Source organism: Gossypium arboreum, chromosome 8 (assembly GCF_025698485.1).
Source record: "Gossypium arboreum isolate Shixiya-1 chromosome 8, ASM2569848v2, whole genome shotgun sequence".
Taxonomy (NCBI): domain Eukaryota; kingdom Viridiplantae; phylum Streptophyta; class Magnoliopsida; order Malvales; family Malvaceae; genus Gossypium; species Gossypium arboreum.
Window position 1 is genome coordinate 140,271,899 of NC_069077.1, and position 15,911 is coordinate 140,287,809.

At 37.2% G+C, this 15,911-nt stretch overlaps 1 protein-coding gene across 1 annotated transcript in view; it reads right to left on the reverse strand.

Moving 5' to 3' along the window:
* Nucleotides 1–2,541: 2,541 nt before the first annotated feature.
* The window catches only part of LOC108469725 (uncharacterized), a 32,736-nt gene continuing 19,366 nt past the window's right edge, over nt 2,542–15,911 (reverse strand). The window contains exons 12-20 of the mRNA XM_017770733.2: nt 15,389–15,579; nt 7,881–8,099; nt 7,393–7,579; nt 6,410–6,642; nt 6,250–6,342; nt 6,083–6,184; nt 5,289–5,646; nt 4,698–4,835; nt 2,542–4,613 (exon numbers count right to left, since the gene is read on the reverse strand). Coding sequence (XP_017626222.1) covers nt 2,904–4,613; nt 4,698–4,835; nt 5,289–5,646; nt 6,083–6,184; nt 6,250–6,342; nt 6,410–6,642; nt 7,393–7,579; nt 7,881–8,099; nt 15,389–15,579 — 3,231 coding nt within the window. The 3' untranslated portion in view covers nt 2,542–2,903. The remainder of the gene's footprint in view (nt 4,614–4,697; nt 4,836–5,288; nt 5,647–6,082; nt 6,185–6,249; nt 6,343–6,409; nt 6,643–7,392; nt 7,580–7,880; nt 8,100–15,388; nt 15,580–15,911) is intronic.

The window sequence follows — 15,911 nt, forward strand, 5'->3', positions numbered from 1 at the left end:
TCTTTCTTCCTTCCCCTGTTTCGTTCCACATTCTGTTTCTTTTTCATTCTAATTCTTTATTTTTTTTCCTTTTTTATTTACTTTACTTTTAATAATAATATATAATATACTTATATAATAAGCAAACATATATGTGTATTACAAGTGTATGTATACTATTGGTACCCATATAAATTATTTTTACCATACACTTGTCTTATATTTAATTTATTTATCAAATAATATTAATTAAATAATAATAAATACATTAATTATTTACTTAAATAATAAGTGAATACATACATGTATTACAAATGTATGTATTATATTAATTACACATGTATTTTATTTTTGCCATACACTTGGCACTCTTTTTGGCTTATTTGCCTTTTAGTCCCTTTACTTTTCTTTATTCTATAATTAAACTTTCACTCTTCATTCAATTTAATCCTTTTATCTAATTATCCTTAATTAAGTTAAATTCACTTAATTAAACTCTAATTAATCAATCATTTTACTTCGTAAATATTTTTAAATAAATATTTACGAATCCACTTTTCATAAACAGATATCCGAAATTATACTTTTTCAGTATCGGTAAAATTCTGGTCATTACATCCTTACTTCCTAAAGCAAAAGAGCCATCGTTTCGTTGAAGGCCCCGAATTCGATTAATACGCCTTCTCTGGGATGCATGCTTATGGAAAAAAGCAGTATTCTTATCACTCATTTTAACCAGTTGGCACGGGCTCGCTGCTGCCAATACTTTTCCTCCTTATCCAGTTCCGTATTCAGATGGAGTTTGGCCTCAACAATCTCTCCTAAAATCTCCTCCGAACTCTCTTTACAATTTAATTCCTCCAGCCTCCTATTTAGTCGCTTCATCTGATTAAAATGAATGAGATGCCCATCCACAGCCTCTAATGAATCCTGACTCGTAGAAACATTAGAACCCAAAATATTAACCCGCTGTCTTTTTTTCCCATCTTTATGAGAGAAAGGTTCCTCTTCCAATTCACAGTCCATATGTGCCACCCCCAAACCTTGCAAATAGCCCAGCCCATTAGAAATTGTTTTTGGGACAGCACCTTCCATTGAAACTCCAAGTAATTGATATTTTCCACCTGTCAAATCTTCTCTATCATTAATACTCAAATTTTTTCCTTTTTGAGACTCATTTAAAGTAGCTGAAAAGTTGGAACGTTCTAGATTAATTCTCAAATCAGAATTAAAATTTACTCCATAATTTCTTCCACGATTAAAGCTGGAGTGTTGGCTCGATTGATGCCCAGATCCGTACTTTCCAAAACTACTATCGTCTCCACTGCCCCGCAACCAGATACTGTTTGCAATGGAAGCTTTCCTCCCTTGTGCCTTCAGCGACAAATCCCAACCCAACTCAATTTCCTGCAATCCATATTGAAGCCTCCTCGAACAAAAGCTATCCCCATGCCCAAGACATCCACATAAAAAGCAAAATAATGTTAATTTTTCATACTTAAACTTAACATAAGTGGATTTATTTGTCGAAATCATAACTTTTTTACGTCTTTTCAGGGGCATTCGAACATCAAGCTGAACACGTATACGCATATAGTTCATATTACCAATTGCCAGTTGCTTCGTATCATACTCCAGAAATCTTCCAATAAAGTTACCAAATTGCACAGCCATAGAATCTCTAAAAAAACCTGGGGGCAAATCATGAATCTGAATCCACCAATTAGAATACACCAAAGGAACAGACATTGTATCTTCATTTTCCCCAATCCTATGTAAAATCAAGAGATGATTATTAAAGGACCAAGGAGCACCATTGATAACCCTTGAAATATCAACCTCGTTAAAAAATTATCTGTGATTTGCACACCTCCCAAAGGATGCCAAATATTTGCCATTGTATTTCTCATTGCTGGAAAATGGACCACGCTGGCAGTAAGAAAACATCCCACCAAACAAAAACTATACACATCACAGTTAACCTCTGCGTCGTTCGGTAACGATAACGCCTCTTCCTCGCCATCATCCAAACTCAAACCCGCCATATCTCTCTCCATATTTTATTCAACAGTAAAGCAACTGAATATACTCAATGACTAAAGCACCCACGAACACAAAACCGCAGAGAACGGAGACAATAGAAGGAACAGTACCCTAACGAAAGATTAAAAGGAAAAAACAAGGAAAAAGAAAAAAGAAAAAAAGAGCGTGTCAAAAGCGACAGACTAAAATGTGCCAATACGGCAGACTTGGTTCATCTTAAAAAAGGATCACTTTTTGTGAGCCGAGCAAATACTTACATACAAAAGAACAATTATATATTAAATTTTTAATAAATTAAATATTTAATTATTTATAAGATGATTGTGGTGATAGGAACATACTTCCATTACACATGCATACACTACATTTAAAGAATTGCTCAAAAAAGACATATCAGTTACTCCTTGGATGCTCAAACCTTAACCACTAGATCAACCACCGGAGATGAAAGTGTAAATTTAAGTGTAGCAAAAGAAAAAACAAGAAAGAAAGCCCCACGACGATTAAATAACATCATCATTTTGCAAGCTCTGGACTTTAATATGCATTCTGGATAAAATTTCGATAACAAGCAAGGCTTACAGCACAATTCTACAACAAATCCTATTAAACTACTCATATGGGCAGCTCTTGAGTGGAAAAGCCAAATCAAGAACAAATATAATCCCTACTTACAGATTTCGATCAAGCCAAACCGAAGTCTAGATAAATCAAATATGTTCACATTGATGCATTCACAAAAATGGGCTCCTGATGCTGGTTCTTTTTCCGAATCCTATCAAGGATCACTGTAGTTCATATGAATGAAATCAAATTGTTGTTGTCTGGAATCAGTTGAATTACTATGAACTCATTATGTGCTAGTCGTAGTCCTAACAGACTCAAGCAAGTGGTTCACTTGTTGGGTCTGTAGTTGGAACACTTGTTTCTTGGTTATCTGGTGTTAGAGATGGTACATCTGCCAATGGTTTATCTGTTGGTGTTGCATCTGGTTTGTCATTGATAGACTTTGTTGGATTACTTTCTACTGAAGCAGTCGTATGTTGATTGCCTGATGAGGAAATAGCAGATTTATCATCTGAACCAGGTTCACTTGCTCCTGATATGGGTGGTGGTGCACCTGTTGCTGCTGCAGCAGGTGCACCAGGAGGTGGTGCTCCAATTGGCTTTCCTACTGTTGCAGCTGGTGCATTGGGAGGTGGTGCTCCTATTGGCGTGCTTGGTGTTGTGGCCGGTGCACAAAGAGGTGGCGTTCCTATTGATGTGCTTGGTGTTGCTGCTGGTGCACCAGGAGTTGATGCTGCTATCGGTGTGCCAGAGGTTGCAGCTGGTGCTCCAATTGACATTCCTGGTGTTGCTGCTGGTGCTCCTATTGGTGAGCCTTGTCTTGCATCTGGTGCAGCGGGACATGGTGCTTCAGTTGGCGTGCTTTGTTTTCCGGCCTGTGCACTGGTAGGTGGTGCTCCTACTGGCATGCCTGTTGTTGCAGCTAGCGCAGCAGGAGGTGGTGAACCTATTGGCGTACCTGGTCTTGAAGCTGGTGCACCAGGAGGTGGTGCTTCTATTGGCTTGCCAGGTGTTGCATCTGGTGCATCTGGTGCATCAGGAGTTGGTGCTCTTGTTGTCATGCCTGATGTTTCTGCTGGAGGTGATGCTCCTGTTGTTGTGCCTTTCTTTGCTGCTGGAGGTGGTGCTCCTGTCGCCATGCCTGGAGTTGCAGCTGATGCATCAGTAGGTGGTCCTCTTGATGGTGTTGCTGATGTTTCAGCTTGAGTGCCAGGTGGTGGTGCTTCTATAGGTGTGCCTGCTGCTGGAGCTGCTGCACTGGTAGGAGTTGCTCCAATTGGCATGTCTGGTGTTGCAACTGATGTACTGGGAGGTGGTGCTCCTATTGCCATGCCTGGTGTTCCAGCTGATGTACCAGGAGATGGTACGCCTATTGCCATGCCTGCTGTTGCAGCTGGTGTGCCAGGAGGTGGTGCTCCCATTGTCATGCCTGGTGTTGCAGTTGGTGTGTCAGGAGGTGGTGCTCCTACTGGTGTGCCCGGTGTTGCAGCTGCTGTGCCAGGAGGTGGTGCTCCTATTGGCATGCCCGATGTTGCAGCTGTTGCACCCAGAGATGGTGCTCCTATTGGTGTGCCTTGTTTTGCAGCTGCTTCCCCAGGAGGTGCTGCTCCTACTGGTGTGCCGTGTGTTGCAGCTGGTGCACTTGGAGTTGGTGCTCCTATTGGAGTGCCTGGTACTGCAGCTGATGCACTGGGAGATGGTGCACCTATTGGTGCTCCAATTGGTCCACTAGGACGTGGTCCTTCTATTGCCAATGGTGTGTTCGATTGTTGCTGGGAAGTCTGCGTTGCAGGAGCAGGATTTTTCTTAATAACAATTGAAGAAGAGAGTGCTGACATCCCAGGAGGAAAGATTTCAATAGGTGGTTTCTTCCCTGCTTCTGACAAACTCGAAAGTTTCAGCTCAAGAGCAGCCAGAAATGCAGCAGTAGCATCTGTCTTTGCCGTTGGAATGTGATCCACCTCCTTCTGTAACGCTTTGTTCCAAGCCTCAACCAGGTTCTTCAATGTTGATCGTCCATGTGCCTGAAACAAATTTTAGACTGGTCAGGAAATGCAAGAAATATGGTTCGGATGAGTAACAAATTGTCGACATGAACCACGTCATACATGTGCATGTAAAACAGCCTCTGCAAGCATCCCAGTATCCTGCCATGCCTTTTCCATATGAGCATTATCTCCCAATAATGCAGCTGCAAACGCCGCTTCCCGTCCCAATCCGAGTGATATCAAGTTAGTTCCTAAACCCTGCAATAACATAGAATATCTTTACCAAACAGTGATCAAATCAAGAACGCCAAGTGCAAAGATGATAATGGTAAACAGAAAAATTAGTAAACTCATTCGAACTATTACAGAACTGCTAAAGACCTTTCTCATAAGTGAAAACTAAAACTAGAAAATTGCTTTAAACAAAACTAAAACTAGAAAATTGCTTTAAACAAGGATATGGATATAAAATTGTTGCATCGACTCTTCATTTTTCTTAAAGTATCTATGTCTATAACCCACAGTTAACACATTCAGACATGATTGTGGATTATGGTCCTCAAAGGTCTCTCCAAATACATGAAAAAGACAGAAAAAGTGAACATTCCTGTGTTGGACACATACTTATTTCCGACATTCACACCCGATCCTAAATAACATAGGAGATATATATTTGGATAGCAAGAATTATTATAAATATCACCAACTTACACTCAAGCGTGTCAACTCTCCATGATTTGCAAGGCGAAGAGCCAGTCCTCTTAACTCATGCCCCGGTAAAGCTCCTTTCACTGAACCTGCAGTAGCTAACCTTTTAAGAGCTTCACGAGCAATGTCAACCTGGGCAGTAGCATCAGCTGCATCAATAAGGTCCAAAAACTCCTTTGCAAATTTTACTATGCCTTGAACAGCCTCAACCAAATTTTCCTTCTTAGCTGTTAGATTAAGGATATCATTCTTATCGAGTCCTGGATTATCTTGTCCCATGTCCCTGCTGTTGCTCATTTTAAGAAGACACTGAAGAGCTCGTTTCAAATCATTACTCTTCATGGCTAAATCAAACTCTAACCTGTAAACATAGAATAGCAATGTAATTGAAAAAACATGGACCAGAATGCAATGCAAGAATAACATGTGGTTCTTGGTGAACTCTAATTGGCACAAACATGGATGATGGCTTAATATGTGTATCAAGATTGATTATCTAATCTAAACTCTAACTGGTACAGCCCTTCCACCATCAACTTCCTTCCCTACATTTTTTAGCAAGCAGCGGCATTCCTGCAGGTTAATTTACAGATAGCCACATGAAACGATAGCAAATATGAAAGCAAGAATGCAAAGGCATGTGAGTATGTTAAAGGGAGAGAAAATCTTAACATTGAAAATTATTATGACTGAACTAAAAGCTCATGTCAAATTTGAATTTCAAATTTGAAAATGAAAAAAAAAAAACAGACACAACAACCATAAAAGAAATCAAATACAAAACAGGTAAGGCAAACCTCTTAGATATGCCAGGTAAATGAAGTGCTTCATTCGCATAGCCCATTCCAAGCAAAAATTGTGCTAAATCATCATGATGTTCCCTGGCAAGCCTAATTGCCCTGCCAAGGAAAATAATGAGATTGCACAAAATTGGTCTCATTTGAAATATAAAAGAATGCTATACCATTTCACCGCACTAACAGCATCTCCATAAGCAGCGAGACACCGACAACGAATTCCTGGATGGCTTAGGGACAAGGCATGCACGGTCATGTACCTATAAAAGTAAAGTAATGAATGCTTTAGCAAGCCATTAAATATCTCAGAGTTGCAGGACAAGCTACCTATCAATGAGCCAAAGGACTCCATCTCTCACGCCAACCACAATTACTGGTCCGACTGGTCGCTTTTGCTCAGTTGGAAAACGAGTAACTGCTACTGAGACCCCTCCACCACCAACAGCTATCTCATTAACCTTTCTTTCTTCCATGTCATCCCCACCAACTTTAAATTTCTTTGGCAACGACAGGAAATGTGGCACAGAAGGAGCAGGTTGGAAAGAAGCTAGTCGAACCACCTGACAAGAAAAAACATAGATGCAAAATAAAGAACATTAATCAAATTGTAGACATTAAGGCATAGCATTCTGAATAATCCACTATCTAGAGACCATAAGAGATAATTAATTACAGCAATAAGAAGTCAACTGAGTGCTAGCTATTAGAGTGTATTTCCTGTAATTTGTTCTTTTGACTAGCTTGGAATATCTTTAGCATGACAGAGCATCATTGTCAAAGGTGCATGGTGCAGACTAACATGCTAGAACCCTTACAACGGCAAAGGGGGAAGATGCAAAAAGGTGCTTGCCCGAGTGAAGTAAGGTGCTCATTTCTAAGAATAATAATATATTGTATTTAAAATATCTAAAATGCTAAAATCCAAAAGTATATGATTTTGTTAATAAACATTACATATTGTACAACATTACACAGCTTAATGTTCCAAAGATCAAGAAGTATCACAACTAACATCATCCAACAACGTTCCAAGTTTTCTTTACTTCCATTTACAACAAGAAAAAGAACCTAATGAAACCAAAGGACAAATTAAGTCAAGCATAATTTTCTGCACCTTTTGACTTTAAAAAATGTACCCAGGCGCAAAAAGCATGTGCCTAATTAAAGCTGCCTCATCTGAAGGATTGTTCATGTTGTGCCATAGTGCCTCTGCATGTACCTTGACAACATTGACAGGGAGTGTGCAAAGCACAACCTACACTAATGACAACCAACAGAAAATTTACAAAAAGTTATATCAGAATTCTGACCTGTAACATAGGTGGTCTCAGTGTTATTTTTTCTTCTTTAGCAGCTTGGGGACCATCTACATTGATTAGAGCCAACTCTCCATGACCAGCAAGTGCTCTTGCCTGTGCCTCTCTTAGCTTCATCTCTTCTTTTCTCTTTCTTGTTTCTATGTCAAGGGGTGCAACTCCAGCATCCACAAAAACACATCTGAAAAATGCAGCATATTAGATACGCACTGCAAAACTACTACTCTGCCCGTGTAGCATTCCTGGGAGTGTATTAGGCCTTAGGGCATCAACCAGAAAGAAATGGAGCTTTATGAATAATTTTCAGTGCTTTGACTGACATAAATGCTTGAAATAGGCATCAATTTCATTATATTGCTCAAAGAAGGAAATAAGGGAATAATTATCCAGCAAAGAATGTAAATCTCAACTGAAATAAGTAACTTTCCACAAACCTCCAACTTAATATAAACAAAATTTCTGAAAAAGGAACCTTATCTTACTCGATAGTAGTTGGTGTAGCCACAAACAATTGTCTCCGCTGCCAAACTGCTCCAGTGGCATGACTAATTGCAACATCTCCAAGGTATCTATACTGGGGGCGCAATGTAGAGATGACAATATAACGCTGATAAGCAAGAGCACAGTACTCAACGGTTTGGTCCCATGCAGTCCACTCTGGCTGAGGGAGAAAACTACCTACTGGTTGACAAGTTTCCCAACTGTACATTATCACTTCAATAATTATTATGTTAAAGAAAAAGAAATGGCATTCTATCTTTTTGTCAACTTATGGTAAAATTAAAATATGCATAAAAATGAAGTGGATATTAGGTAACATAAATATCTCAAAGCAATTACTTCAGGACTAAGGGTAACAGAAAATTTGGAACTAAACATACAATACATATACAAAGGCTGGTTCAGGAGTTCAAGTTAAACAAGACTTCTAGGTAGTCGATTCGGGAGTATTGTTCAAGTGGTGTTATCCCACATCTATTATGGGTTTTCTAGCATTTTATATTAAAGCTGGGCCCTCCATTCAATACCGATCGATTTTAAGTTGGATGCTTTAATTAGGGATTAGATTCCAAAATATATTGTGTTGTTCTTCCTGCCTGACAGCATACGAGGTCAACAACCCTAGGTGAGGTTGTCAACATGTGGGCAATGTTAGCAATTGCGCATGATTAGCCTATATAACCACCCAACAAGGCACTCCACTCTATGAATCGCCATCTCCTCAGATACTCAGGCTCACAGGAGAAAAACCCCACCAAAAACAATATCCAGATATGTTGAGGTCCAACTCATGGTCCTTAACAAGTTATAAGTCACGGGCAATGTTAGCAATTGCACATGATTAGCCTATTCAAGCGCTCAACAAGTTATTTTCAAAGACTCAGTTTAATTCGTTGTTTTGTGAAGTTTGTGAGTATGCTAAATATAGTAAGAACTCTTATCCTTTGAGAAATAACAGAAGTATCATTCCTTTTATTACTATTCACTTTGATGTTTGGGGACCAACTCGGCATACCTCATTGTCTAGTAATCGATGGTTTGTCATCTTTATTAATTGTTGTAAAAGAATGACTTGAATATATTTATTGAAGTCGAAAAGTAATGTGTTTGTATACTTTCAATCTTTTCATAAAATGATGTATACTCAATTTGATGCTAAAATATAGTTTGGTACAAAGTACAACTTTGATGACTATTTGGAGTGTTTTGGGATAATTCATCAAACTAGTTGTCCAAGAACTAGTGCTCAAAATGTATTAGGGGAAAGGAAGAACCGGCATTTGCTTGAGGGAGTCAGATCTCTCATCTTCACTATAAATCTGCCGAAACCATGTTGGGAGTGATGCAATACTCGTAACTGGTTACCTTATAAATAAAATGCCTCTAAAGGCCCTTGATTACAAAAGTCCCTTAGAAATCTTAAAAGGTAAAAATGAATATATTATTCCAAGAGTGTTTGGATATATTTGTTATGTTCATGATCGGAAAGCTGAAAAGTTAGACATATATTATCCAAGAGTGGATGGATATATTTGTTATGTTCATGATCGGAAAGCTGAAAAGTTAGACCCACGAGCACTTAAATGTGTGTTCATTGAGTATTCTCCAACATAAAAAGGATACAAGTGCTATTGGCCTCTTTCACGACAAGTCTTTGTTAATATGAATGTCACTTTCAAAGAAACTAAGGCTTACTATGATCTACACAAATCACCTCTTTAGGGGGAGAATGATAGAGAAAAAGTGATACCTAGCTCAGTAACCTTGGAAGAACTTGTCCCAAGAGAAAGAATGGAGTATCAAACTCCAGAAGGTCAAGAAGAGGCTATTGTAGAAGAAATGGAGATTGATGTTGAGGAGGAAATTGTTGGGTGATTCAATAGACCAGATTTGAAGATGTATTCAAGGAGGCATGGAACAAAAAAAGGTCATCATGCAACCTACTATGCACCAAGAATCTTCTTCTTCTAGTGAGTTACCCTTAAATCTCAATAATAAAAAAACCCTATATGGGCTAAAACAGTCTCCTAGAATATGGTTATATAGATTCAATAAAGTCAATATCTCTTTTGTCTATCGGCAGAGTGATGCGGACCATACCTTTTTTATAAGACATCATAAAGATAAGATCGTCATTCTTATTGTTTGTGTTGATGATATATATAGTGGTAATAGGAAATGACGAGGAAAAAATTGTTCAACTGAAGCAACGATTGACTCAAGAATTTGAAATAAAAAATCTAGGGAAATTACAGTACTCCTTGGTAATTGAAGTTTGTCTGGTCAAATAAAGGAATCTTCATCTCCTAAAACAGATACATCATTGATCTCTTGACAGAAACGGGCATGGTGGGTTGCAAACTTGTAGAGTCACCCATGGAGAGCATCATAAGTTGCAAGTTGGGATCAGAGAAACAGTGGATAGAGGTATCAAAGATTAGTGGCGAATTTGATTTATTTCTCACAAACTAGACCAGACAGTGTTGAAATATGTATATATTTTAAATTTATTTAGGTAAATAAATCTTATTTGGGTAGATAAGTTTTATTCATATTTTAGAAATATTTTTATTTTATCTTTTAGTAGTTTATTAGAATAAGGGAACTATTTTCTTTTTATATTTTAGTAGTTTATTAGAATAAGGGAATTATTTTCCCAATTAGGATTAGGACTCTTTCCTCTATTTAAGTTCAATTCTTTAGTTAATAAGATGAGTACAATTTTATTCAAAGCTCTCTTGAAATCTTTCATGGTATCAGAGTTAGGTTAAAATCTCTAGTAACATCATGGTTAAAACAGCCTTCATTGGAGATAAGAGATCCAGCAATCAAACAGAGGAAGAAAGTTCTACAGTTGAAACAACTACCGAGTGTACAATGACTCAAGGGACAGAGGCGTCTCACCTTTCTTTTCAACTGACATCTCACAAGTTGAATGGCAAGAATTATCTGGAATGGTCACAGTCCGTAAAATTAGCAATTGATGGGCGTGGCAAGCTAAGTCATTTAAATGGAGAAGTTCAGCAACTACAGGTGGGCGATCCAAAGATGAGCAAGTAGGGGTCAGAAAATTCTATGGTAATTGCATGGCTTATTAATTCCATGAAAGCATCCGTAGGTAAACCTTTTCTTTTTCTCCCAACTGCTAAAGATGTTTGGGACGCTGTGAAAGACACCTATTCAGATTTACAAAACGCTTCACAGATTTTTGAGTTAAAAATAAAACTGTGGAAAGCTAGGCAAGGGGAAAAAGAAGTTACTCTTTATTATAATGAAATGATGTCTCTTTGGCAAGAACTGGATCAGTGTTATAATGATGAATGAGAGTATCCCTGAGATGTTGTAAAAGCTATGAAAAAAGAAGAGAATGAAAGAGCTTATTTGTTTCTGGCTGGTTTAAATAAAGAATTTGATGAAGTGAGATCTCGGATCCTAGGGAAAAAACCGCTTCCAAAACTTCGTGAGATTTTTTCTGAGGTTAGAAGGGAGGAGACAAGGAGAAAAGTAATGTTAAAGCCAGGGTTTGAAGCTAATGATGATAATTCTGCTCTTGTAATTATTAAAAATAATGATGATAGTGAAAAAAAGAAAAAACCTTGGTGCGATCACTGCAAAAAATATTGGCACACTCGTGAAACGTGTTGAAAGCTCCATGAGAAACCGACAAATAGAAGGAAAAAGAGTGGCAATGGTCGTGGTTCACAATCAGGGGATAGCAGAGCTTTCCAAACAACTAATGGAAATTATGAGGGCCAAAGTTCTCTGGAAGGGTCTTTATTCACTAAGGAACAATTAGAGCATCTACACAAGTTTTTTTAATCACCATAATTTCGGATGAATTCTTCTATTCCTAACTCATCCAATCATCCTTCTTCCTCTTTTACCCAATCAGGTACTGATTTGTCTATTTTTTTCAGTGTCAAGCCTTGTAAAACAAACAAATGGATCGCTGATTCTAGAGCTAGTGATCACATGACTAGCAGTCATTTTCTTTTTTTCAACTTACACACCTTGCACAGGAAACAAAAAGATCAAAGTAGCAGATGGGTCTTTCTCGGCAATAGCCGGCAAAGGCACTGTTAAAATTTCATCTTCCTTGGTTTTACATGATGTTTTACATGTGCCAAATCTAGCTTGTAATCTCATATCGGTCAGTAAATTATCCCAGTCTTCAAATTGTCATGTTATATTTGACTCATCTATGTGTAAGTTTCAGGACATGGTCTCAGGGAGGATGATTAGCAATGCTAAAGAATTTGGTGGAATTTACTTTCTTGAAGACGACCAACTAAGTCGACCAACAACTACTTTATGTTTAAATTCTGTTTTGATTTTGATAAGGTTATGATTTGGGGTTATAGGCTTGGACATCCTAATTTTTATTATTTAAGATATTTGTTACCTAATCTATTTAAAAATAAAAGTCCTTCTTCATATCATTGTGAATTTTGTGAATTGGCTAAACATCATCGGTCATTCTTTCCACCTCAAAAATATAAAGCCTCCAAACCTTTTTCGTTAATTCATAGTGATGTTTGGGGACCTTCAAGAGTCTCGACTTTTTCAGGAAAACGTTAGTTTGTCACATTTATTGATGATCATACTCGACTTTGTTGGGCGTTTTTATTAAAAGATAAGTCCGAAGTTAAAAATGTGTTTCAGACTTTTTATGCTATGGTGAAAACACAATTTGGTGTGAAAATAGAAGTATTTCGAACTGACAATGGTGGGAAATTTTTTAGCGACCAATTAGGTGTTTTCTTAACCAAACATGGAATAGTCAACCAAAGTTCTTGTACAAATACACCACAACAAAATGGGATTGCAGAAAGAAAAAACCGACATCTTTTGGAAGTAACTAGAGCCTTGATGTTCACTAGTCAAGTACCACATTATCTTTGGGGTGAAGCCTTGTTAACAGCTACATATCTTATTAATAGAATGCCCAGTAAAACTCTAAATTATAGAACTCATTTTAGTCTCTTTAAAGATAACTTTCCTAACTCTAAATTGATTACAGATTATCCCTCCGACTTTTTGGGTGTAGTGTTTTTGTTCATCTTCACAACCAGAGTAAACTAAATCCTAGAGCAAAAAAATGTGTCTTTGTTGGTTATGCTTCTAATAAAAAGGGTTACAAATGTTATGATCCAATTGATAGGAAGATTATAGTTACCATGGATGTCACATTTGTTGAAAGACAATCTTATTTTGATTCTAATTTTCAGGGAGGGAATTATACTAAGGAATATTCTATAATTGATCAAGAAGAGACTAGGAATATACAACATAGGGATTCTAATAATGGGGAAGGCGAATTTATAATTAACACAAAAATTAATGATGTTAATGTTAATGAAAAGGAGGATGAAGGTGTAGAGTCTGATCATGTAAATAAAGAACAAACAAAGGAGTTAATTGTTTACTCAAGAAGAAATCGAAATCAAGAAAGTGGAATCCACCAGATTCATCACCAAGAATCCGACCCGCAAGATCTTGTCAAAAGTCCAGGTAAAGCTCATAATCCAGCCAATGAATTTTCTGAGTTAGATATTCCAATTGCCAAAAGAAAAGGTGTTAGAAATATTGTCAAATATCCCATGTCTAACTTTGTATCCTATAAAGCCTTATCTTTGACATTCTCAACCCTTGTTTCGTGTCTCGATACTGTACAAATACCCAAAAATGTGAAAGATGCTTTACAGGTTCCTGAGTGGAATGAGGCTATTTTAGAGGAGATGCGTGCTCTTGAAAAAACAGGTACATGGGAAACAATGGAATTACCCGTAGGGAAAAAAACAGTGGGCTGTAAATGGGTGTTCACAACCAAATTCAAACCAAATGGATCTTTAGATAGATACAAAGCCCGATTGGTAGCTAAAAGGTACACTCAAGCATACGGGATAGATTATCTTGAAACATTTGCTCCAGTGGCCAAATTAAATTCCGTCAGAGTTCTTTTATCAATTGTTGTTAATCTTGATTGGTCTTTACAGCAACTAGATGTGAAGAATGCTTTCCTAAATGGAAAACTTGAAGAAGAAGTTTACATGGATCCTCCTCCAGGTTTTGAAGAAAAATTTGGAACTCGAGTATGTAAACTCAAGAAATCTTTATACGGTCTGAAGCAGTCTCCTCGAGCTTGGTTTGAATGATTCACTCAAGTTGTTAAAAAATAAGGTTACTCACAAAGACAAGCTTTGATTTTCTTGTAAGCAAGTTGGGCATGATTGATATATATGCACCAACTTGAGGGAGGGTGTTGAAATATGTATATATTTTAAATTTATTTAGGTAGATAAATCTTATTTGGGTAGATAAGTTTTATTCATATTCTAGAAATATTTTTATTTTATCTTTTAGTAGTTTATTAGAATAAGAGAACTATTTTCTTTTTATGTTTTAGTAGTTTATTAGAATAAGGGAACTATTTTCCCAATTAGGATTAGGACTCTTTTCTCTATTTAAGTTCAATTCTTTAGTTAATAAGATAAGTACAATTTTATTCAAAGCTCTCTTGAAATCTTTCAGACAGAGCATACAGCATACTCGATTAGTGTGATGAGTCAAGTTATGCATGACACTTGAGAACCCCATATGCAGGCTGTCTTTCACATACTATGCTACTTAAAATCTACTCCAGAAAAGAGACTTTTCTTCTCTAAAAATGGTCACCTCTAGATAGAGGCTTTTACAGGTGTAAATTGGGCTGGATTTTTAAACAATCAAAGGTCTACAACTGGTTATTGCACACTTGTGGAGGGAAATTTAGTCACTTGGAGAAGTAAAAAGCAAAATGTAGTTGCTCGATCGAGTGTTGAGGCAAAATACAAGGTTATGGCTCAAGGTGTTTGTGAGCTTATTTGGCTACAGAAGGTGTATACAAGGTTATGGCTCAAGGTGTTTGTGAGCTTATTTGGCTACAGAAGGTGTTGGAGGAGTTGAAACTGTCAAGTAAAGGAAAATTACCATTGCACTGTGATAATAAGGCTGCATTAGCATAGCTCAAAACTCAGTCCAACATGATCGAACAAAGCATATTGACATAGATCGCCACGTCATCAGAGAAAAATTGAACTCAATCTCTTAGACTTAGTTCATGTGACATCAGACAAGCAGTTCACTAAAGGATTAAGTAATTGAACCTGATTTGCAAGTTGAGTATATGTAGTATCTATGCACCAACTTGAAGGGGAGTGTTGACAACTTTAAATACTAGCTGACGACAGCAATATTGATAGCCATGAGATTCTTTCAATCTCTGTAAATTAGAGATTGTATATTATTTCATGCCTTATTTTTCTCTTTGTATAAAAACTTATGTAATCATCTTTTTTAGTATGAGTGGAAATTATTCAAATCCCTACAAAATTAGTCTCTCAAATATCTTAATTCAACGCTTTATGCTTGGAACCCAACCAAAAGTTGTACTATTATACCAGACAAAATCAAGTTACTGGCATACAGGAATGATAATAACTATTTTCACCTGAAAAACTGAAAGTTTAGAGTCGCTGCCTCAGCAGTAGATCTCTGAGAAGAAAACCCATCATCATAAGAACCAAATCCGGACACCGGCATAGACTGAATTGTTGATATAGTTGTTGCAGAACCAAGGGTATTCCTGGGAGATGTTCTATAGGCAATACCAAATAGTGCCCCTCCATACAGGCCAACGACCTAGTAGAGAAATTTGCAAATTATGATAGGAGTCTAACCTTGTGCTGTGCAGCAAAAATGGAGTGTTCTGAGAAACACATCCAAATCTAACAATACGAAATCTTATCAGTGTTGTTTAATGCTGGAAGTATAAATTCTTTCAGCAAGTCATTGAAATTTCCAGAAATAGTCGGCAGCAGCAAAGAATCTATCCAGTTATTTTTCACATATAATAAACACAACTAACATGATCAGAATCTCTCCCCTAGTTAAAAGAAAAAAAAAATTGATTTGTTGAAGGAAAACATAATTTGTATAAAAAATTTGTTACATACACACTGGCGCTAAGAAAT